This window comes from Myodes glareolus, chromosome 2, assembly GCF_982192425.1.
Source record: "Myodes glareolus chromosome 2, mMyoGla1.1, whole genome shotgun sequence".
Classification (NCBI taxonomy): domain Eukaryota; kingdom Metazoa; phylum Chordata; class Mammalia; order Rodentia; family Cricetidae; genus Myodes; species Myodes glareolus.
This window is the reverse complement of record NC_142027.1, coordinates 75144231-75169663: the sequence shown is the minus strand read 5'-3', so window position 1 is coordinate 75169663 and position 25433 is coordinate 75144231. Positions and strand designations below refer to the sequence as shown.

Genomic DNA, 25433 nt, shown 5'->3' with positions numbered 1-25433 from the left:
CACATAGAATTAAAAAAGACTCTAGAAAGGACCAGAGCAAGATGTTGCTCCAGGAACATATCAAGGTAAGCTATTTCCTTCAACTATGCTTTCATTAACTTTCAATGAAGCAATGAAGCAATTATATTATGAATATATAGAAGATAAACCCATTGAATTGATCAGAGCCCTTTTGAAAACTATCTGTGGACATACTGTCCCAGCTATCCTTGGAGAGGTCTTCCACTAATCCCCTATGTGTCTGTTAAGCCAATCAAGTGTCAATCAAAAGTAACCTTCACAAATGGAGAGACAAGAAACACATTGATTGTTTTCATCATGATGGTAGAGGAAAAACTGCCATCAAAGGAAGCAAACATGCTAATGACCTGACTTAAAGTTACTAAGTCATGGTGAGGAGGTTTGCTTTACCCAGTCCTAAGAGTAAATCTAGTCATTTGGGGCCTTTAGAGGGTGGTGGGTATGAGAAAGAAGACAATGTGCCAAAAGGCTTCAAGATGTTCTTTGGCCTCCTTAAAGCTAGATATTAATAGTTAATATTTGTATTCCTAATGATGCTAATTATTATGATCATAGTAGTGGAACTCAAAGAAATTAAGGGTTTCTGAGCTAAAAATGTAAAAGGAATTATGTGATCTAAAATGCTTCAGAGGCCTAGAGAAGTTAGTAAGAAACTATCAACCAATGGGTAGATATTAGAACAAGAAGTCAACCTCAGAGTTTGGATCGACTTTTCCCTGAGAGTTGGAGAGACTCCCTGAGTATTTGAGTGATCAAGGTCTCTTGAGCATTTGAGCACTAGGGAAGTTGTTGGCTGTATTTTCACACTCCATGTGTAGACTCCCTTCCCCACCACCCTTCCTCCCCCTGAGCTGATGCTGAGGATTGATCCCAAGACTGTGAGACTGCTCAAGGCTGAATTACATCAGAGCCTCTCTCAATGCCTTTGTGAGTCGCCCCTGCAGGTGCTGTTACAGGTTCCTAGCCATGACATCCCTGTATTTCAGAGAATTTGGGGAGCAAATTGGTACAAAGAATGTGGACATATTTATAATTTCACCAAACTGGGGAGAGAAAGGCTACTGATTTCTGTTTCCTGTTGTAGTGCTCCAGTTTTATGTAGAAGATGAAACAAGGCCAGAAAATACACATATAATGGTTTCTGTCCTGGGAGAAGGGGACCTGAACTCAAGAGTCTCCCTGTTCTCTTTTACAGAGACAATTGCCCTTGGTTTGTTTAAGTACAGGGTGAAAATGGAGTTAAAACCTTTCCCCCAATTGTTTCAAAAGAGAAACGATTCTGATTTGGCTGGTGGTAGAATTCCCATCCACTCCAGGCCTGGCAGAGTTCTTTTCCTCTGGGTCCATTTTTCTGAAAGGCTTGGGTTGTTCTTTTCTTTGTAGGCCAGCTTCAGCTCAGACTCCTCTGGGCCTACTAAATGCACTTGTTTCGCAAGTAAGAACGGATAGTAGACTGACGGATGGGACAGGCCTATCTATTCTACCAGAGCTGCACAGGCTCTTGGATGGCAGTTATAGGGGCGTTATTCACTTATGACCATCGTTTTTAAGGTCACCTCATGCCCATCCTATTGGCAAAGGATACCTATTATGACAAAACCGATTCAGTAGAATTTTTAACGTTAAAAAAAACCCCTCCTAAATATTAAAATTCCATGCTTCCAAAGTTTTATGGGGAATGAAAAGTAGATATTATATCTGTAATTTAATAAGGCATGACTTTGAAGCAACACAATTTTGTATTTAAGTCTCAGCTTTATCATTTATTGCCTGAGTGAACTTGAATAACCTGCTTCTCCTCTCTGAGGCTAGAGGGCCTCTGCATAACTGGAAAAGCAGGCCCCATTTGGAGATCTTGCCTTAATCCATAGCAATGTTTTGCTGCCTGTCCTCAGAGCAGCAGAGCACAAACTTGCCTTTTCTGCTGCTAAGATGGCCACAGACCTGTAGGAAATTAGAAATTTGTGTACAAGGTGTTATGAAAATGGATAAAAATTAGGAAAAACTTAAAAACATTACTAATAGCATCTATGAAAAAAACTTTCAAAAAAAGCAACATGCTCTATTTATTAGATAACCCCTCTGCTTGGTTTCCCACATGCTAGAATCTCTGTAGATGGTTGAATCTCTTGCATATGAAACATAACACCAAGCATATTATGTGCATTATTTCAGAGGGATGGTACTGAAGTCACTGATTATTTTATTTTTTTTTTTACCTAAGCCATCCTACCATATTTCTTTTTAAAATGGCTTTCAGATGGATGGATATGCTAGATAGCAGAATGATTAAGAGGAGATGAGTTGTCAGTATTTATCACCTTGGTATTTTAGTATAACTTTCTTTTCAATGTATTTCATAATAATGCGGTAGAGTAATAGCTGTGATTAACGATGGCTTGGAAAGTCCCAGGGAAGTGAACCTCCTGGTCTCAGCAGCCAACACTGAGGCACCACGGTGAATCTTGAGGCATTGGCATTCGATTCTATTGGGACCTCAGCTGTGCTGTGATGTTAATGAGACAGGATGCACATGGTGTGCTACCCATCCTTCATAGCTGAGACTCAGGTATGAGCATGAACTCATCCCCGCAGCCCATCTGAGTTCCAGTGTGATCCTAGCTGCTGGAGAGGAGGTTCTTAGAAGAGCTGCTTGCCCCTCCTTCATAGCTGGGACTCAGACATGAACACATCCCCGCAGTCCATGTGAGTCCCAATTGTGATACTATTGGCTAGAGAGGAGGCTCCCAGAAGAGTTGCTTTCCCTTCTAGCCTGGTGACTGAGATCTATCTAATCAAGGGCTCCTTGAGGCAGGAAATCTAGCAGCTGCCAGAAGCTTCCAGCTTGCCTTGCTAACTGTTACTTCTTCTGTTACCTAACTTAAGGCACACTTGAGTAGAATCAAGTGAATTTCTAGGCTTATATGTTTAACTCTATATGTTCTGGAGGGAAACAGGGAGACTTTATTGTTTAAATTAATTCCCCATATTTATGCTCTTGGACAAATGATAAGCACGGATGCTGCTAAGAAACCATAGGTTGGTTCAGGTGTGAACGTTTCAGCCTCGCATGTCCTAATGTATTTTTAAAGACTGTGTGGAAAGAGCCAAGTTAGCGCATAACAGAGCTGGCCTGATTGTTCTCTGGTTTGGTGTTTTCGTTCAGCCTTTCCATGTAGCAAATGAACAAAATTGAGCAGAAGTTATGCTTTATGGGGCAATGAGAAAGCAAAAGAAGATACCAACTGTTGATTGATGTGTGTTTTCCAGTAACTCCCCCCCACACACAAGTGTTCTTTTCTGAATTAGTATAAAGAGTGAAGGATGGTTCTTAAAAAAAAAAAAGTTGTAAAAAAATACATCTTCAGACTTCCAGTGTTCGGGCGTGACTGCTTTGACAAAGACCTTTGAAGGGAGCCATTGTTGCATGAGTAATTGACACTGAGATTCACCCATAGGCAAGGAATTAAAAGATGGGCGGTGCTTACTTACTTCACCCTTCATGCCCTATGGCCCCGGGTGACCTCTCCAACACTCCCCCACCCCCACCCCGCTCTGGCCTTCCCCTATCGTTTCCTCCTCCCCATTTGGAGGTCAATGTTTTACCGGGTATGCATTCCTAAATTTTTAGATTCTTAGAGAGGCAAAAAAAAATCCACCCAGTTTGAGAGGAAGTTTATTTAACAAAGTGAAGCGCAGGACAGCATGCTCTCGACACAGACTGTAGCCACTGACCAGAAGGGAGGAGTATGTGTCAGAAGATGCTGGTGCCAGCCTATTGGGTTCTGCATTGCATAATTTAAAGGAATGCTTATGAATGAATATGCCTGAGATAGGTGATATACTACTGATGAAAAGTATCACTCTTTCCCATCTCAAATTACAGAGGACTAGAGGACTGGATCTCCTTTTAAGTTCTAGATGTCACCTTTTAAAAAAGGGTCTGTGTGTGTGTGTGTGTGTGTGTGTGTGTGTGTGTGTCTGTCTGTCTGTCTGTCTGTCTGCTTGTCCGTCCGTATCGTCTGTGTGCAGGTGCCCAAAGATCCCAGAAGAGGGCATCAAATTCACTGAAACTGGAATTATCGGTGGTCATGAGCCACCAGACAGAGGTGTTGGGCACCAAACTCAAGTCCTCTTGAAGAGCACCGAGCCACGCCCACAGCCACATTTTAGGATATTCATATCCAGGTTCTTTTTAAAAGCCCACAGGAACATGGTGGGGGACAGGCAGTCAAACTACATTCCAAGTGATATTATGATATCAGAGTGGTTTCTGTTAATTTAGATTTTTTATTAGTGTCCGTGTGAGGCAGTTGGGGAAGTTTCCTTTGTATCTTTGTTTCTGTTGTAAATGGAGGACCCCAGCTACAACTTCAGGGGTGCTTAACAGCAATGAAGCACACACTGACCATTGGAAGAAATTGCTCCTGGGATATATGGTGTTTTTCCCCCTTATATCTGTCTCCTGACCTATTCAGTCTCTCACATAAATGACTATTCGTGTGACCATTTATGTTCATTTTCAAGTTTGAATTGTATAAATACTTTGTCCTCTTCCTGTTTTCTTACCTACGTTGTTAACAACAACTTTCTAAACAATCACTTTAAGTCCTTCCTCCCTGCACTATCCAGACGGATCACTAAATATATATTCTGATTTCGTCCATTGTATGGTTCAAATCCTTTAGCCTTGTGGAGGTAGTGTATATTGCCCTAAACAGTGATAAACATGTAAACTTGAGTAGATACACCACATATACACATACACCACACACACACGCACACACACGCACACACACACACGCACACACACACACACAACACACACACACACAAATGTAAGTGACACTAAGAATTTCTGGGAGAGATCTGTAAATCTCATTAAAGTCATGTCCTGGCTACCTGGCTATGTCAGTAGATGATTTTTTTTTTGATACTTCCCTTAGGTAAAATTGCATAAAGCAAACTTAAGATCTCTTTATAGTATTTATCATAATCATTTATGAATCTATAATTATCTTGAGACAAGAAATTCATTTAAAATGGCTTAAAAGGTAATGCTGAAACAGCTCAGTGGACAAGAGTGTGTACGGACCTTGCAGGGTTTGGTTCCCAGTAACCACGCCTGGTAGCTCACAACCACCTGTAACTCCCTCTCTGAGAGATCCAGTTCCCTTTCCTGGATCCACTGATACCTGCACTCATGCGCATATATCCACACAGACACAGGAATGTACACATGAAAGAATAGCTGGCAAAAGGACCTTTTGCTGTCCTAAGTCCTAGTGCCGGCGCTTCTTTAGACACACATGTAAATTTCATATCCTCAAACACTGCATAGCTCCGCATTCCGTGTCCAACATTTTACACAGCCTGAACACAGAGTTTCCTCAAGTTGTTTCACATGCACCAAGTCATTGTCCATCTTAGCAATTCATCTTTAACTCTAGCCCCAAGTGGAAGAGACAGACACCTGATTGGCCTCCTTGCTCTTCTACCTACTTTGCACATTAGCGCTTACTACACGGGCTTATTCTCCCTCGGCCACTTGGCTCTTCCCTTGGTCCTGCAGAAATTATATAACACGATTTAATAGAGATGTGTATACTCACCAAGTTTATTATGGATTTGTTTCGCTCTTGCCTCCCCCATGACCTCCCAGAGGAATGAGACAGTCATACTCACTCTTTTATTTTCACTATTCACATGCTTCTTGGTGAACAAGGCATATTTTACTCATTATTTTGTATATTTCACCTGATCGATGTACTGACAAGGTAGGTTAGTATCATTTATTACTAACTGCAGTGTTGTGATCACCTACCACATAAAGAGACTATAGAGTAAATGTTTGACAGGGAAGAGGACTTACTGCCCTTGTACACTATTAATTTAATTAATTTTTATAGGAAGAGCACTGATTTAAGAGCTAACTGATTTCATTCTGAGGTAAAATTAGCCTCCTGATCATTACAGCAAATCACTACCCAGATTATCTAGGCAGATAATATTCAGACGTGGAGAATATATCCACGGTGAAAGCTGGAGTTTTGCTCTAGATAAACAGGGATCAGAGTTGAATTTAAAAAAAGAAAAAACAGGCATACTTGAGGACCTAACAGCAAAATGAACAAATTGAATTGGCGTTAACTGGCACAGTATCCTGGTGTTTGTTGATCCCTTAGTTAACCTAACTCCAATTAAGCAACACCTCCGCACACACCCTGGTAAACAACTTGTGATTAAAAAAAAATAATAATAAAGCCTTAGGTCCAAGAGCTTATACTTATTGTCCGAGAGTGTGACGCTAAAATTGTAGCTATAAGAGAAGTTGTTAATCTGAGGGTGAAATTTAAGTTCTCTGAAATCACTTCTGTTTTTCAATTCTATCTCTTGCCTGCTGGAGGCAGAAAAGGCAGATAACCATTTGAGGCACTTATAAAATAGACTTAATGATAGGCCAGACTTGCCGACAGATTTAATGAAGGGGTGTTTGTTTTCTTTTTGAAATCTACACTCTGTTGGGAAGTGTAAGTATAGCATACAGTAACAATGCTATTAATTAAGAGAGATGAATTTGATAAAGGAGACTTGATGGTCTAGCATTGGAAGTTCTGCCTTGATTTCATGCAGAACGTAGGTCCATGCTGCTTTCGAATGAAGCACCAATTGTGCAACTTAGGAACGGGGCTGCACACGCCTGTCTGACTGTAGAGACTCATTGGTGTTTTCCAGATAGTTTAGATTTTGATTTTATTAGCCAGTGTCGTGAATACAGAAACTATAATCTTAGCTTCATTTTCTTTGTCCTTTTAAGTTTCGTAGAAACCCCAGCTCATTTCTCTTGGAAAGAAAGTTATTACCGATCCGCCATGTCACAGAGCTCCCAAACAAGTGAGTTGTTCAGCCCGGAAGTGTTCCAGCATATTTGGGATTTTCTGGAACAGTAAGTATCATCTAATCAAGAAGTGTACCTGAACTCTTTAAGAATAAGTAAACACTAATGGCTGAAATATCATTTATTACAGAATATTTTTTGAAAAATCAGTTAGCAAAAGTTATACTTTTGTAAATTTAAGGCCTTTGATAATATATATACATTGGAAATAAATTAGCTTTCTTTCTCTAGTTTCCAATACCAAAAGAAGATCATTGTCTTAAAGTAGCTCACTGTAGACATTCTAAATGTTTTTTTCCAGAACAATCCAAAACATCTTCCCCAGTGTCCGTGTCTGACACTCAAACCCTGTTCTTTTTTCTTGAAGACATATCCCCTAAGAAGGTGAAACACTTCATTGCAGTAGTCAATTAAACCTTTCTGTGAAAAATGGTTATCACTGTTTTGATCGATACCAGGTTTTAGTTAAGTTACTACAAAGATGAAAGGGGACACCAGAGTGCTTCCCGCACACTGCTGACATTCCAGGATCTACACATAACTCTGTCACTAATTTATCCCTGTTGGCCTGCATGTCAGTCAGCAGAGATCGTGCCTCCAACTTGCCAAGTAGGATTTAGTTTGCCCATATGAAGACATATGGGAAATGGTTGAGTCCAGATGCAAACCTGGGGTTTTTGATTTCTAAGCAAGGACCTGCCAACATTGAGACAGAACATATTCAATATTCCTAGTTAAGTAGTTAAATGCCTTGTAGCTTCTCCCAATTTGTGATACACACTTTCTTCCCTCTTTGTGCTAGGCCCATATGTTCAGTACAACCCATCGACTTGAACTTTGTGGAAGAACCATCAGAAAATGGTGCAACAAACAAGATTGAGATTAGCATGGATTGTATTCGCATGCAAGACTCAGACCTCACTGACCCCATGTGGGTGAGTACCCTGAGCTTCCTCTTCAGTGTGTGGGCCAGGCTATCGGCAAATCAAAAGTCGATGGTTCCGAACAGATCGGAACATTGGGAAGAAAGCAAACCTAGTCAACTGGGGAATGATCAGCTGGGTTTTCTTTTCCTTTGTTTGGTTGTTTTCTGAGTTGTTCTTCATGTTAAACCCAAATTAGAGAGGATGATGTCTCCAGGGTTTGCAGACTCCTAGAGAAGCAGAAACTGGAGCTGATTCTGCCCAGATCCAGCCACTGTCGGAACCGCTTTTCTCGCTTGGCTTCACTGTAATGTTGAAGGAAGAAGTAACTACTGTGTGTGCACTCGGGAAAGGAACAAAGGCGATAAATAAGCTGTATTGTCTGGTCACTGTGTCAGTTCTAATGTTAGGATGCTAGATCTGTGACCTAGCCAGCTAATGGCCAAGCTATACCAGTGACTTCCATCTCTGGCTAGGTCAGGAATATTACTTTTAGGTTTGATACAGATCAAAATACTAATACCTACACTAATGAGAAAAAAACAGATTATTCCCAGCAGAGGTCTGCCTGTCTTAAAGAAGTTGTGTGTTCTCGTACTGAAAAGATTTTCTAGTCTGACTCTTGGCCACATGGGAATACCAAAAGTTAGGAGGTTTAAAATCGCAGGCTTTTCAATTCCCTGCTCCTATGATCATTCTGATTTACACACTGACATAGCTGGTTTCCTGATGTTCTAGGCTCTCCTGTTGTTTCATTTTGCTGTTGAAAACATTCTCTTCTAAAACACCATTTCCACGTGTTCCCTCCCTCTGTCCAGCACTAATGTGCTCTTCACTGCCCTCTTTGCTTTCTCTTGGATTCCTTTCTGTGTCGCTATCTCCCTCCCCTGGAATTAAATACCATCCCTCTGAAGCAACCGTGATGCTAACGTTCGGTATGTTCTGTGTTACACAATACTATACCTGTTTATTTCTCTGTCTTTCGGGGATCAGGGACCATATTTTTGTCATTGGAGTTCTCGAGAGCACAAAGTAGAGGTTCAGACAGAAGGCAGTAGGGTTTGGCCAGAGAGGACAAAATAATAAGAAAGCCCTTGAGGCAGCTATATTGATATGTCCATGGAAGGAGAGAAGAAATGAATTTCAACAAATAAACAAGCTTACCTTTCTGTAGATACCCTGTTTTTAATTCAAAAGATTTTACAATTGTCATAAACTCTAATTTAATATGAATTGTCAACTTCTATATTAGCACTATTCTAATACCTTCTTATCTTTATCTCTGAATACACATAGTTAAATATGATTGGCAGTTACACACACAGGGCCAAATTACAAGAGGCCTCAGCAGCAGGCGTGGCGAAATAGTGGCTTTGTGCAAGATGCGGTAGCAGTGCTGTGCTCTGTGAATCAGGAATTAGGGTGTCTCTGAGATGCCCGGTCCTTCTCAACAGCTGTGCTACTGAGAGGGGCTTGTTTCAACTGTGAAGTAGCAGTCTTTCACATTTCCATTATCAGTTAATTGCTAAATACTTTGTAAAGTCTACACATAAATTGCTTTCCCCATCAATGCAGTATTTTAATAAGTTGGGAACTCAGCCAATTCTTTTCTCACTATATAAGAAATGCAACTCTATAATGGGCATGAAAAGACATATCAGATTACTAAGGATAAAAATTGAGAAATTCATTCTATTCTTTTCTGATTTTTCATATGGCCAAGAAATAAAATCATGATATTTTGGTCTGATTATTAACAAAGAAAGTTAAAGTATGGATGTTAAATTAGATTGTAACAACATGTAGATACTGTGTATCTTTTTAAAAATTAGAATGTGCTTTATGCCTCTGAAAATTAGTTCCTCCTGGGTTAAGAGTGAGGGTGAGTGAAATATCTCAAAAGAAAATCATATTTTAATCTGTTTTTTCAGTGCCTTAATGATTTTTGATTCTATTGTTTTATATATTACTGTATTTCTCCATCTTGCCTTGCTTTAAATCTGTGTAAGCAAGCCTCTAAAATGATCAAAATGTATATTAAATAGTAAAACTAAGCATTCTCCTTAGCTACAGATACTGGCCAAGTAACTATTTTGCCCTTATTTTTCCTTCATACTTCACATTATCAGAGTTTTCTTTAAGGAGACTGTGTGGTAATTACCTAAAATGCTCTGTTTTTATAAATCCTTACTGACTCATCCCAGATACATTTAAGAAGTCTTCAGCTCTACATGTCAACAGACTTCTATTGTGTATGTGCATGTGCGTGTGCATACTTGTGTGTGTGTGTGTGTGTGTGTATGTATGTATGTATATGCATGCGGGGACACGCATGCATGTTTGGTAAAATAAGCCATAGTACCTGTCCTAGTACCTATCATAGTACCCTACTTATATGACCCAGATTTATATAAAATTTCCATCCTGTTTACAAGTCCAAACAGTCTTATTATTTAGTAACTACATATGGCATTTCCTTATGATGCAGATGAGGAAGTCATTGGTTATCCCCCTCAAGAAGGCTATGAAATAGCTAGCATCAAAAGCAAATGGATATAAAGTTGCCTATGAAATCTACTCAGATGTATGGGTATTCTTATAAAAACACGACAAAGTATTGATTTATTAAGATTGAGAAAGACAAGCAATATGTTACAGAAGAGTGATTTGTATTTAGGCTTTGAAATATGAGTAAAATTGATTATAAGGGGCAACATGACTCCTCATTTGCAAAACTGATATCATCAAATCATAGCTTGAAGGAACTCTGAAATATGAAGAGGTCAGGCTAAAAATTCAGCTAAAGAATATATATATAAGCAAAATTTGGGCAATAAAAATTGCAGTGTTGAGAGCTAGAGAGATAACTTGGCCGTTAAAAGCACTGGATGCTCTTCCAGAGGACCAGGATTCTATTCCCAGCACAGACATTGATTGACATTGAAAAGCTTTATAGAATGATACTCCCTTTTACACATTTGATAGAATTTACCGGTGGAGCCATCTAGGTCTGATAAGTCTTTTCCAGAAGCGAGAAATTGAACGTCTTTATTGGACTGCTGCTATTATTTTGTCTTGGGCAAGTCTGGACAAAATGGAGTTTTTGAGAACAGGATAAATTGAATCAACTTGCTAAACCCATGCATACAGAATTGTTTGGAATATTGCCTTTGTATTCTATTAATATCAAAAAGGTAATTATATTTTTATTTATTATGTTGGAAACTTTCAGTACCAGAGACTTACTGATTTTGATTATCTTTCAGCAAAACACCTTAAATTTTACTTTAACTTTTTTTCTAATGTTTATCTGTGTCCAACCTCACTTTTTTTTTTCTGGTTTGCTTTCCTTGCTTCTGTGTCTTTGGTTTTACTTTGCACCCCTCCCTTATTTCCCCTGTTTTTCCCAAAGTTTTCTCCACCTCTACCATTCCCCTTTCCTCTTTCTCTTTCCCATCTTCCTCCTCCGCTTTCTCATTTTCTTCCTTCTTTCTCCCTTTGCTCTTCATCCTGCCCTGCTTCTCCTTTCTTGTCTTACAGCCATCCCTCTATCAAAGCTCTAATATCCTAGCTTCCTCACCTAGAAGTTTATATTTGTAAGTTGATTATTTTCATTTTCTCCGGGAGATGTTGGCATTTACAATAAATTTCCCACTAGACATTGCCTTAGCTGAATCCAATAAATGCTGATGTACTCCATGTGCTTTTTTCAGTTTCTGTTTAGTTTTAAATATATTCACCCTCTTTTGGAACTTCAACTTGGAGCTATTAGTGTTGGGAAGCATACCACTGAAGTACATGTCTGCACACTCTGCTTCTGTTGTGTGGGAGGTTCTATAAATAGCAATTGGATCCAATTGGCTTTGGAACTGTAAAGAACTACATTCTTTCTGCTTTTCTGTCTCCTGTTATATTGACTACTGAGGGTTGAAGTTCAACTTTCAACTACCAAGAAGTGAACTCAAGAGAAGAATTATGGGCTATTTATTAAATAAGATGCTTATCAGTTCGAGTGTTCTTTCTTGGGGGAAAACTACAATTCTCACTGAGCATTGCTAAGTTACCCTTCAGTTACCAGAATGACTGCTTTCAAAGTAAACAATGCCTGTGTTTTTGAAGCAGAACAGAAAGACAAGTTCGATTCTCATGTCCAGTCTTGCATTGATCTGAATTTATTAATACTCCTAATTTCTTCCTTTCCTCTGTCCCAGCTTGCAGGTACACATGCATACATGAATGCACCCACATGTAATGCACTTTGAACAGCACAGGTATTCTAATATTAGAGAATAAAGTCATAGCAGTTTCTGGCATATATAATGTCATGCCATCATCATCATCTGCGAAATTTTAAGATTTATATATGTATTAACTACACACGGTCTGGGGGGGAAGCAAACTATTTAGAAGTTGTTCACAGGAACTGCTTTCGTTAACTTAGGTCAGATCCAGGAGTTAGCATATGCCCTCTCCTGACTCCACAAAGCTCTGGGGTGCATTCATTTGTCGTTTCCTGTGCACCCTTGTCCCCAGGTTCTGGAGATGTGCATTGTCACAGCTCAGCCTGGAGACGATGGGTAGAACCTACTCTAAGGAAGGCATCATTGGTTCTCTTCTCTTCTCTTTCAGTTTTGGCTCCCATGAGGCCTCTAGAGCCATTCTCAAAGCATCACCATCTTTTGTTCCATGCCTTTCCCCTTTGTCGTCTACACCCTTGTCTGGTCTTTTAGGAAACTCGTTGAATTCAGTGTATGTAGATTTGGTTACAATCATTAGAAAATGGTCAGTGAATACTTTATGTATGTGATGAAGTGGTATAGGAAGGTCCTTCTGTCTATGTGTTGATTTTATTGGTTAATGAATAAAGAGAAATGGTTTGGCCTATAGCATGGGAGGAGGAAGGTGGACTTAGGAGAGCCATGGAGCTGCCACCAGAGATAGACATGCTGAAGCTTTAGCCACTAAGCCACTGCCACATAGCCATACACAGATTAATGAAGATGGGTTAAATTAATATGTAAGAGTTAGCCATTAAGAAGCTAGAGCTAATGGGCCAAGCAGTGATTTAATTAATACAGTTTCTGTGTGGTTATTTTGGGTCTAAGCTAGCCGGGCAGCCAGGAAGAACAAGTGGCCTCCTCCAACAATGAAGTTCCACACGATTTACCTTTCATTGCTAAATTGCATCACAGAATTGTATAGTTAGAAAAACTGGTATTGGAGCTGCTTCTTCAGAACTGTGACGAGGCTCCAGTAACATGCATTCCCAAACATGTCTGTTCTCATTTGCATAGAAAAGTCTAATAACACACACACGCATCTTTACCCAGGAGAATTATGGTGATTTGCTTCATTCCGCATGCCTCACGTATAATCATAGAGTCCAAAACTTGTTATTTTTTGTCATCATTTGTCTGTTTTGCGTATAAGCTTTTTAAATACAGTAAATATGTAATGTTTTGAGAATAACACTCATAAATTTACCTAATTAGATGATAATAAATTTTAAAAAACTTTATAACTCTCACAAGTATGTATGTCTCTACACAGTCATAATACACATGAAGATCACAGTTTTCTCCTACTCTTCTTTACTTAAAAAAACAAGTAATTTTGGATTATGTCATAAATAATAGTACAGGGATTAAAGGTGTACATCACCCTCACACAGCAAGAAACAGAGACCCACTTTTCCACACACCCAAAAATACTATAAAAACACTAAACAGGAGCTGTCATATGAATACAAAGGACCTGTAGGATTAAAAGAGAAAATTATATATATATATGTATATATATATATACATATATATATAATTTTGTATAATAAAAATAAATAAATTAAATAATAAGATAGAATTTTGCAAAATAAGAAAGTAAAGTTCTGACATGACATTATGAGACAAGGTAGCTCCAACGATACCATTGAATTCACTTCTTGTTTGCCTTCATGCTGGGCATGAAGCCTGCTCCTAAGAGGAGGTTCCTGTCTGAGTATGTGTTCAATTTTGAAATATGTTCCAGAAGGTGAAAAAAAAGGAAATACATTCTTTTATGTTTGAGTGCAATGTTCTCTAAATAACTGTTAGGTCCATTTATTTCATAATGTATATAGTTTATAATGTATATAAATATAGTTTATATAGCTCCATCGTTCTTCTGTTTAGCTTTTGTCTGGGAGATCTGTCTGTTGGTAAGAGTCGGGTATTGAAGATACCTACTATCAGTGTTTGAGGGACAATATATGATTTAAACTGTGCTAGCGCTTCTTTTATGAACTTGAGTGCTCTTTTGTTTGGTGCATATATGTTAATAATTGATATCCTCTTGGTAGATTTTCCTTTGATTATTTAGTTCCCTTCCTCATCTCTCTGATTAGTTTTGGTTTGGAATCTGTTTTGTCAGATACTAAAATGACTGCATCAGCTTGCTTCTTAGGTGCATTCACTTGAAAAATATTTTTTGAATCCTTTTATCTAGGTGATGCTTATACGGGATGTTAAGGTGTGTGTGCTACTTGATTGCAACAGATGATGGGTCCTGTTTTCATATTTGTCCCAATAGTCTGTGTCTTTTTATTGGGTAATTGAGACTATTGATGTTGAGAGTTTTCAATGAACAGTGTTGATTACTGTTACTTTGTTGTTTGTTGGTGGTGTGTGTTAATTTGCCGGTTTGAGATTATTTATTCCTTGTGCTTTCTTGGGTGTAGTTAATCTCTTACTGTTGATCTTTCCTGCTAATGCCTTCTGGAGGACTGAACTTGAGATAGATATTGCTTAGATTTGGTTTTCTCATGTAATGTCTTATTTTCTCCATCTGTTGTGATTGAAAGTTTTGCTGGGTCTAGTAGTCTGGGCTGACCTCTGTGGTCTCTGAAAGACAGTAGAACATCTATGCAGGCCCTTCTGGTGTTTAGAGTCTCCACCAATAATTCAGAGTTATTGTAATAATTCTGCCTTTATATATTACTTGGTCTTTTTCCCTTGAGGTTTTTAAAATTCTTTCTTTGTTTAATATGTTTAGTGATTTGAACATTACTTGACCAGGGGAATTTATTTTCCTGTCCAATTTGTTTGGTGTTCTGTATGCTTTTTGTACCATGATAGACATCTCCTTCCTTAGGTTAGAAAATTTTTTTCTGTGTTTTTTTAAAAATATTTTTCATGGGAGAGGTAGAGGGGGAGAGGGGAACAGAGAAAAATGTATAGCTCAATAGAAACAATAAAAAAATATTTCCTGTGCCTTTGACCTGTGTTTATTCTTCTATTCCTATTATTCTTAGATTTTTTTTTTTTCTCAAACCATCTCAGATGTCCTGGATGTTTTGTCCCAGAATTCTTTTAGATTGAGTATTTTCTTTCATTGAATTTCTTCTATTGTCTTTTCAATGCCTAAGATTCTCTCTTCCACCTCCTGTATTCTGTTGGTGAAGCTTACCTCTGAAGTTCAGGTTTCTTGATTTTCTTCATTTCTAGATTTCCCTCAGTTTGATTTTTTCTTATTAATTTTTTTCCACTTTTAGATCTTGATCAGTTTTCTTCATTTCCTTCCACTGTTTGTGTTTTCATTGATTTCTTTACAGGGCTTATTTTTTTAATATTTAAGGACCTTTATCATATGCATAATGGCTATTTTAAGGTCTTTTTCTTGTGCTTCAGTTGTGTTGCAATCCTTAGGCCCTACTGTGTTGACTTGATCCGCTCAGGTGGAGACATACTGTCCTGTTACTGATCGTATGCTAGTGTCTAGGCATCTGGGGTTGAGAAGATTGTAATTCTTGGGATATCTGGTCTTGTCTTTGTTGGATGGGTGTTTTCTACTTTGGTTTCTGTTTACTCTCTGGTTCTTAGGAGAGTGTGGTGGCTGTATGTTGCCTGGTTGGAAATTCTTCTGGGATTCCTGTAGGTGTGGTCACTGGATGTTCCAGATAAAATGTTCTCCTGCTTCCCTGGCTGGAACTCAGTAAATAAGTTTTATAAACTGTCCTTTTGTATGTCTATTATGGAGCTTATTTGCTAATCTTCACCAAAAAAAACCCTTAATTGTTATAATATAGATTGTTCAAATTTACCATACTTTAACTTTTCTATTGGTAAAAAAATTTAGAAATGTATTTAGATATGCTATTTTCTTCTAGATACTTAAATGCGTAATCATTGGATAACATTGTGTATACAAAGGACTTGTTTCCATGAATTTTTCTGTTATACATATCCATTACCCGTGAGGAAGTTTGCAAACTGGAGATAATGTTGGTGATACAGTATCTTCTGTGAAAAGCTGCAAACATCTGTAGAAGTGTCCATTGATTGCACACCATGCTGAAAGGCCTCCTTTATGACACCTTTCCTTGTAGTCACCTTATCGGAAGGATTCACAGGGCTGAGGTATTGTGGCTAAAAAGAAGTAAGTACTCTTGGGGACCGGAGCAGCTAGTCCTTGTGTGGGCAAATTGTGATGGGGACAGTGTGCCAAAGGCAAGGTGGAAAAACAGTGTGCGCAGGGTCTAGAATTTGTCCTGGGCATGGGAATGGCTACATCATTTTCTCCTTTTCCTCCAGCACTTCGTAACCTTTCCCGCAGAAGCCGTGGCAATCCCCTCGGCTGTTGAGCTGTGTGTCCACTCTATGCATACAGTTAAAACATGGGAGCAAGGAAACATTCCACCAAACAATTAATGCTCTAGCGATTCCTATGGAATCCGTGTGTAATTACCTATTCTGTGTATGGGGAGGCTCACTCTACACTTAGTTTAGACCGAGTTTAGATGTCCCCCCGACAGCAGATTATTTTTCTATTTTCTTCTTTGTATGGCCTAGCCAATAGGAAGACATCACTTTGTTCCAGAGTGCCAACTGAGAGACTTTACCTTAAACACACATATGCATTTCAACCTTGAACAAACAGGCTGCTTAATAAAATAAGGGCAAGGGTTTTCTTTTCTTTCTTTCTTCTCTAGAAATTCACAAATATCACTTGACAGCTGACAGCTCTTCCCTTACAAAAGAGGCTGTTTGCTTTTTGCTTTGGTGTTTGGGTAAACTGCAGCCCACACTGGCAGAGAATGTATTGCCTGGGGGAAGGTGTTTGCAGTCCCTGCTTTAATCTGAAAAGAAACCCTTTCCCTTCTATCCCTCCCTCTCCTTTTGCTGAGGGAGAGTTCGAAATGATCGCCCCAGGGGAATAGTTTTCTTAACACCTGTCTCTGGTGTAACCCCAGCAAAGTTACTTAAGACACTGTGCTCAGTGTGCCGGCATTCAAGATGGCGAAGTTGAAAAGGACAGATAAACAGACCGGGATTTCATCAGACACAGGAGAGCTGATTGTGACCTTGCTTGGTCTCAGAACCTCAGCAGGTTGATATCCTAGCAAGCTGACTTGAAAAGAAAGAATACAGGTTTTTCCTCAGCCAGGAGGCAGAGTTTCAACCAGAGAAACTTAGACAACTCTTTGAGAATATGGGAACTTCAGAAATGTTCTCGTGCCCAATGCACCTTTCTGAGATAGCTAAGCTTCAAGGGACCCTGGGGACACTTCTGATAAACATGAGCTCTGGGGGTAAGCCCGGCTTTCTGAGAGCTCCTAGACCTGTTCGCTGGCTGCTGTGAGAAGTAATCTAAAGAGTTCAGTCTCTGGAGGCAAACAGCCAGCCAGCTGTCTGCGGTTAATCCAGCTCTCTTGTTCACTATTTTGGTCCGTGAGGAGGGTGGGAGGGGAAACTGGGATTGGTATGTAAAATGAATAAAAAAATTCAAAAAGAAAAAGTACGGAATGTTTCTGAGCCTGTCTCCCAGGATGGAGGAGGAAGTCACTGTCACTACTTACAGAAGGCAGACAATCCTGAGATGTGAGCACAAAGTGGTTAGAGCTGTACTTCTTGTGGGCATGTTGTTCAATGGTCACATAATCTTGGTTAAAATGTTCATAATCATGGCTAAAATGTCTCAAAAGTATGATTTTTTCATTTCAGTAGCAGAATTACCATTGACGAAAGAAAATTATGAAATTTTTATATATTCATCCTTTTTAAAATCAAGAGTTGCTTCCTTCTGACATGTTAGCACATTGTGAAATGGGATCTGGCCATTCCTATTTAAAGTTATACAGAGTTGAGATTGTTATAATTTTGCTGGCCTTCCATGTCAGTACCCTATCCCTTTAAGAAACAAGCTCCACCCACTCCCCAACTCCCCAGTCCAGGCAGAGATAAACTGGTCTCCACTCTCTTCCTTTTCTCTTCCCCACCTTCAGAAAAAACAGCTTTCAGTCTCTGTCCCCCTTCCCTTCTTCTCTCTCCTCCTCCTCTTCCCCCTCCTCCTCCTTCCTCTCTCTCTCTCTCTCTCTCTGTCTCTCTCTATTCCTTTATTTCTCCCTCTCCCACACACACACACCCCTACCTTTCCATACCTTCCCAATACACACTAAATAAACTCCCCATACCAACGCGCTCTCTGCTTGGCACGTCCCCGACCTACCTGGGACTTGCCAGGGTCTCTCACGTCATAAATCATAACAGAAGTTTTTCTGGTTTCTGTTTTTTCCAAACTGTTGCTGAAGTTTGATGACTTCTTCTGAAAACCAAATAATCTTTTTTATGTTGAGGTCTCACAGAACTCACTAGAAAACATACCTATTTTACTTAGCTATTTATATGTTGTTACTCAGTTGTCCTTGAGTGGTTTTGCACTGTTCTCTTCCAGTGAGTGACTGGGAGAATGAACTTCAGTGGCTCAACACAGATCCACCTGGGCTTAATCCTTAACACAGTGGTAAAGTCAGATCTACATAGACCCAAGATATGGTTTAATTCTTGAAACACGGTCTGAGGACCAACAGCATCAAGAGTACTTCAAAATTTGTTAAGATCTGGAAATTCTTAGGTGCCGTTACAGATCTAGAATCAGAACCTGATGGGGAAAATGTTAGGGTCCATGTTTCTCCACACCCTCCAGGTGTTCTGATGAGCAGAGCTTCTGGGGCAAACATTTAATGCATGTTTTCACAGGAACACAAACCATTTGGGGGAGGGGGTGACTGGGCAAGGCTATAAAACTGTAATGACAGAGAAGAAACTCCTAGATCAGTGTCTCCTCTAAAATAGGCATTTCTGACTGGGGCCCATATTAAAATATGTGCAAGGATTTGCAACATTGTGGCATTAAGAAAATAAGGTAAGTCCGGTTCTGGTGTTTGCGAGGCACATGTGTGTAATAATAACTAGGTGGGGGAATAAAGCAGGAGGAGTGCTTGAACTCATAAATGTGAGACTAGCCTAAGCAGCATAGGAAGATTCCATATCCAAAACAAAAGCAAAAACAAGAAAACCAAACCAAATGTTAAGTATAATACTGTAGCTAAAATATATTTACTGAATGTTTGACTGCGTATACTTTATCAGAAAAAAGCAAGAAAATTCTATTACCTTCCCATTCATTATTAATTTTTATGAAATCTTTGCAGATTTCATACATTGTATTTTGATCAGATTCTCTTCTGCTTCGCCTCGCCTGTACTTCCTTAATCACATTCACGTGATTCCTGGCTCATTCACGTGTCCTCCCCGGAAAAGACTTACAATGTCATTTCATGTTCTTAATAGTCTTCAAAGTTCATGACACTCTGTTAGGGCTCCTCGGGAAAATGGTTGAGGACTGAATACTGAAAGATGAATAGAAAAGATGGAAAATGTGCACTTATCCTAGAATACTAGCCCAGAGGTCAGTCCCATAGGATGACTGCTAGGCTTCAGGAGCGACCTTCACCAGGAGCTATAAGAGAGCGTGCTTCCTGGCGGAGAGCATTTTAGTTACCCTGCATCTGGTGGGCACCCACAACTTACTACACTTAGATTGTCTGCAGAAGCAAAGAATAAATGAGAAAAAAGTCTCTCCCAAGGACTTCCTGGGTCCTGGCAGACAGCACCTTGTACAAACAGCCCTTCTTGAGGGAAAGGGTGCTGTGCAGCAGGGAATTAATTCTACAACAGGAATACCAGTGAGCTCATTTCTATTTGGAAGCTGAGGAAATAATCAGGTTATTGAAAAGGAAAAAGACAGCGAGTATTCTTGGAGACAGGGAGCGACTGAAAGGAAGGGTTCGGCTTAGATACATGAAACAGCGAATGTAAGGTAATGAGTGGTGGTGCTTACTAAGAAAGGAAAGATACATGAATCACCTCGTGACTCAAATGACAGTTTGGAGCTTTTCCTGGAAGAATGGGATGTAGCTCAGTCAGTAGGACCTTTGCATAGAATGCACAGCCCTGGGTTTAAGCCCGGGATTGGGGTGTATAAAGTGAAATACCCCAAAAATTAATAAAGAATTATGTTACATATATTCATATATATATGAAAAAAGAGATGAAAAGAGAAGAGCTGTGTGGCTGGACTTGGTGGTGCACACCTTTGACCCCAGTACTTGGGAGGCAGAGGCAGGCAGATCTATGTGAGTTCAGGGCCAGGCTAGTCTACAAAGTGAGTTCCAAGATAGCCAGGACTACCCAGAGAAACCCTGTTTCAAAGAAAAAAAAATGAGTGAAGGAAGAAGGAAAGAAGGAAAGAAGAAAGGAAGGAAGGAAGGAAGGAAGGAAGGAAGGAAGGGAGAAAGGAAGAAAGGAAGAAAGGAAGAAAGGAAGAAAGGAAGAAAGAAAGAAAGAAAGAAAGAAAGAAAGAAAGAAAGAAAGAAAGAAAGAAAGAAAGAAAGGAAAAAGAGTCATACATGTAACCCATGTCCTTGCTGAGCTGGGCGTCAGTACCTAGAAGTTGGGGGAGACATAAAGTATCTGCAATGTCTATAGTCTCCTCTTCTGTCCTCTCTGTGGTTCATCAGGAAGAAAAGCAGGTTTTGAGGGGTGCTAATGGTTCAGTCTGCTTTTCAAACAGTCCCTATTCATCTCACCCATATTTATTGAGAACTGACGGCTTGTTCACACATAACAACAGAGATGAAAATCGGTGTGCTCTTAGCTTTGCTGTTGTAAGAGGAACAATTGTGTGTCCCACTAACTACAATACAAGAACCACATTGATTGTGTGCTGGGAATGCAGCATAAAACAAAACAAGTCGACACCAACAACTGTGTGTGTATCGTTTCTGGTTGGAAGGGTCAGATGGACGTCTCCAGGGTGTAAGAAGACTGTGCATGGCATTCACACTGGGTGTGGGCTGCCCATGCCTCCGGGAACTCTTTCTGGAGCGCTTCCTGCCTGTGACTCTCCATTTCACTGGAGGACCCCTGGTGCCGCCAGAAGAATCCGACCTGCAGCTCCATGAGTTTCATTGTTGCCTCTTTTGTCTATTGAACTTAGCCTTTGTGATTAGAAGAGATACACAGTTCTTTTCTGTATGTTAAAACAAAACAAGACAGCAAGCATAACAGGGAACAGGTCCGGCCCCTTTGCATTTACTTACTCACCATCCTGCCAAGAACCTGGGCATTCATCATGGATATTACTTAAGTCATTTCGTGCCACACCTTCCTACAGCAGTGAAAAGTGGGCAGGGATGTTCAGCAGTGACTCCTGTACCTCTGTGGCACAGGGTAAGGACGCAGAAACTGTGTTCGACATCAAATCATGATTTGGCCTCTTTGCCACTTGTTACTCTTCCAATCAGGGCTGGATGACCTTGTAAAATATGGCTTTGTAAAGTGGCCTCTCCTTTAGATGTCTGGGTGCCCTATCTGATTATTTGGGGTTAGGCGGAACTTTATTGGGGTGACGGTGGCTGCTCTAGATGAAAGGAAGGCGAGCAAAGCCCCCCAGCCACTGTGTTAAAGACATGCAGCCCGCTCCTTATTTGACCGTGCTGTTTTATTTGCTTCTTAACAATAAAAAGAGCCCGGTTAGAAAAGGAGACTACTCCGGTGCATGCGATGGGCCCAACAGGAAAAAGCTAGAGGGTTTGGAGATGGACAGCTATCTGTTTGGTGAATAAATGATAAAAGAAACTAGTGTCCCGATATGTAATCTCTGTTTCCTTGTAATTAAATAAAGGATGCAGCATATGCAAGATTGAGCTCCTCAGTGGTCTCTTGCCCTGAGATGGTTTCAGTTTGAGACTCTCTAAAATATGAAGCACGTTGAAAGGCATATAAACGTCTGTAGTAGTCAAGTTCGGGTAAGAAACTCTGGCCTGGAAGGCAACAGTCTCAGGTTCCAGTGTCCGCGCTGCTAGCACTCATGGTTCTGTTGACCGACACCCATTACTTCTCCCTCTCCACTTAGTTTCCTTAGCCGATAAGAAAAAGCACAGGTCCCAGCTGGACTGAGCTTTCTTGTTGTTTCGTGCTTGGTAAAGACTGCATTTGTCAATTCCTTGCTTCTGAGTCCATCTCACTGCTGCTCCTCTAGTGAGGAAGTACAGGGGCCCTAGAACCTGCATGAACTTTTGTTCAAACAAGGGTTCTTCTAAATAAAACACATGTGCCCGAACCATCCAGAGTCTTTGTAATGTTGCAAACCTAGCACAAAAGTGACTTTTCCTGTCTCAGAAAACGCCTGGTTCCCAGTTGACGGTCTGAAGGTAGGGTGGGCGGCAACAGATTGTCCTAATAACGATTAGTCATAAATGTGAGTCCTGTGTGGAGAGGTGAAAGGAAAAGTAGGGACCTTCTGTGGCTCTCCACTCCCTGGAGTAAAGCTGCCTCTATCTCCCTGGCCAGCCCCAGGCAGTGTTCCTTCCAAACAGGGACCTGCCTAACCAGTTCATCGGAATGTCTTTGCACAGACTATCTCCTCATTCAGATTTCTTCTGAAATTGAAACACTCTAAAAGCATAAATCATGTTGCTGTTTTAAGTAGTAAATGTTGCACACACACACACACACACACAATCTGTTGCTATTGTTTTCTTTTTGAGTGCACAGACCTACCTACCACTTTGAACCAACAAAAGCAAAAGTGATTAAACTCCCTGCTGCCTTCTTCCTTTTAGAGACTTTTTCCCCCTAGGTTGCATTTGTTCTTTGGGTGACAGGGATTAGGCTCTCTTGATGTAATCTTTCCTCCTATTGCACACCTCCCTCTGTCCTTCTCCCTGCAGCCTACGGGTGGTTTTCTGAAGATATTTAGTGTGTGTATTCTTTGCTGGTGCCTTCGGATCGGCAATTCATACATGAAACAAAAGATCTAAATTAAAACTGTCACTTACCAAGCCATGGAAAAGTATATGAAAACGTTTTATGCTGATAAATTTAGTACCCGTGAGCTCACTTCAGTAAGCAATGCTAACTGAAGCCACAGCTGAAGGAATTGGTGTGTTTTCCTCTCCTATTTATACTTTGATCCAGTTCTTTATTTAGTCCTACAAAAGGGCTTTAAAAATAAGAAAAAAAATTTGTATAGTGCTGTCTCAGATAATTTTCTTGATCAGATTATATGAAGTTTCTAACTAACTAGAGAGTTTGTTTTGTATTCAATGAAAAAGAGAAAGGGGACTAGAGAAAGAGAGAAGAGGGAAGGAGAGAGAGAGAGAAAAGAGAGAGAGAGAGAGAGAGAGTTACTATCCCTTATTGATCTTGCAGGAGCCCCAACTTCAGTTTCTAGTACCCATGTGGTGGTTCATAAAGAACCATGACACTAATTCCAATGAATCCAATGTCCCATTCTAGCCTTCATGAGTCCCAAGCATACACGGTACAAATGAATACATGTAAGCAAAACACATCTACACAAAAATTGAAATGAATCTCGCCCCCAAAGAGAGAAAAGTATGTCCATTTCCTGGTTTGTGTAGTGGAAATGGTAGTTCAGTCTTATATAAGCTGAATTTATTGATTTCTCTCATTAAAATGCAAACATGAAAGAACAAAATGCATTTTCTTTGCCGAACTTGATTTTCTATATATCATCTTCAGAGTATAAGAACATGAGTTGATCTGAAGTTCAGTGTTGATTCCAGCATCTCCCTTGGCACAGAATCAGGATGCCAGTTGCACCCACCAATAAGTCAGCTGGCAAACCAGACATAGTAAGTAGTTTATGTTCCACTGAGTGACAGTTGCCGCACTGTCTGAGGGCCCATGGAAACAACCCTCCTTCTCTGGCTGACCGCAACTTGGATGAAGCATCCTTGGGAGCAGACGGCTTTGTGTGGAAGCAGCCCCACAAGCTGCAGAAACTTCCTTCTGATGATCAAATCTCTAGCATGTTAGCCATGACCTGTGAGTCCTATAAACTAACATGTCACTAACCAACTCTGATTATTCTGATTTGCCCCTTAAGAATTGATATTCAAATCTAGATGAGAGGTTTTCTAAAGAATTTCATGGCAATGTGAGATTATATATAGTATGTTGATACATTGAGTGAATTACATGACATTTTAATGTTAGAATTTATTTTAAAGATGAGGTAGTTTGGTTTCTGTGTTTAAATACCCTGAGTATAATAGTAACTAACTTTGAGATTTAGGACTTATTTTCCATCTTAACATCTTGTATGTGTTTAGCTTGTATGTGTGTGTGTGTGTGTGTGTGTGTGTGTGTGTGTATATGTGTGTGTGTACATGTGTGGGTATACACATGCCAACAGCACATGTGAAAGTCACGTGGCAAATTGCAGACATCAATCCTTATCCTTCTGCCTTGTGGGATTGTGAAATTGGACTCAGAAGTACAGGTACAATCACAGAGGTAGATGAAGCAATTCCATTTAAGGTCAAGCACCAGAGCTAGTTAATGTGGCTGCTAGAGACCTGTCCAGTCCTGGTCTTCCTACCTTTTAGCTACATGGTTTTGGACACATTACATTATTTACCTGTGTACCTTTCTCATGTGTAAAAAGGGGATCATAATAGTAATCTCTCTTGGGCCAATAAATTAAATCAGAACATGTATGTCAAGTCTGAGAATTGTGACTTACTAAAGAAGTGTCTAACAAATGTTCACTATTTCCATCCTGTGACTGTTTATGTAAATATGTCCTTGTATATGTATATCATGTATGTATTTCTGTTGTGTATACGTGAGTTTTGCGTGCCTGAGTGCCTGAATGTAGAGTCCAGAGGAAGACACAGAGTGTATTTTATCCCCAGGCACCTTATTGCATGGAACCAGGGTCTCTTGCTTGCTAAATTTGGCCTTGCTTAGGCAGTCTGACCAGTAAACTATTTGGATCCACTTGTCCCCACTTCTTGATGCTGGAATGACAGGCATGTGCAGCCAAGGGAGCTAGGGATTTGAACTCAGGTCTTCCTGCTTGCACAAGTGCCTCCTCACTGAGCTATCTCCCCAACTTCACAAATAATGAATTTTTAAAATCATTTGATGCTCATATTTTTATAAGTTCTATTGTCTTCCAAATTTTTGAACATATGCAATGATCAATTTGAATAACAGTGGAGAAAGTTATTTTTGGCTAAAAGAAAAGAAAAATATTTTTTATTAAGTCTATTACTAATTAGTCTACCTGAGAGTATTGGATAATAAAATGATATTTTAGAAGTTGTTTGTAGACATATCGTTGTGATTTATCTGTGATAAGTCAGAGCCCTGCTGTATGTCTGGGTGAGAGGTCATGGACTCTGTAAATGTCAGGACTTCCTTATTCATGTTTTCCCCACTCTTGGTGGAAAGCTACTTCAAAAA

General features: G+C 39.9%; 1 protein-coding gene across 1 annotated transcript in view; it reads left to right on the top strand.

Annotated features, from left to right (window-relative positions):
* Positions 1-12423, top strand: part of LOC146895607 (tumor protein 63-like) — a 79163-nt gene extending 66740 nt beyond the window's left edge. The window contains exons 2-4 of the mRNA XM_087897833.1: positions 6839-6967; positions 7722-7854; positions 12376-12423. Of these exons, the coding sequence (XP_087753959.1) occupies positions 6839-6967; positions 7722-7854; positions 12376-12423 (310 nt within the window). The remainder of the gene's footprint in view (positions 1-6838; positions 6968-7721; positions 7855-12375) is intronic.
* The last annotated feature ends 13010 nt before the right edge of the window (positions 12424-25433 follow it).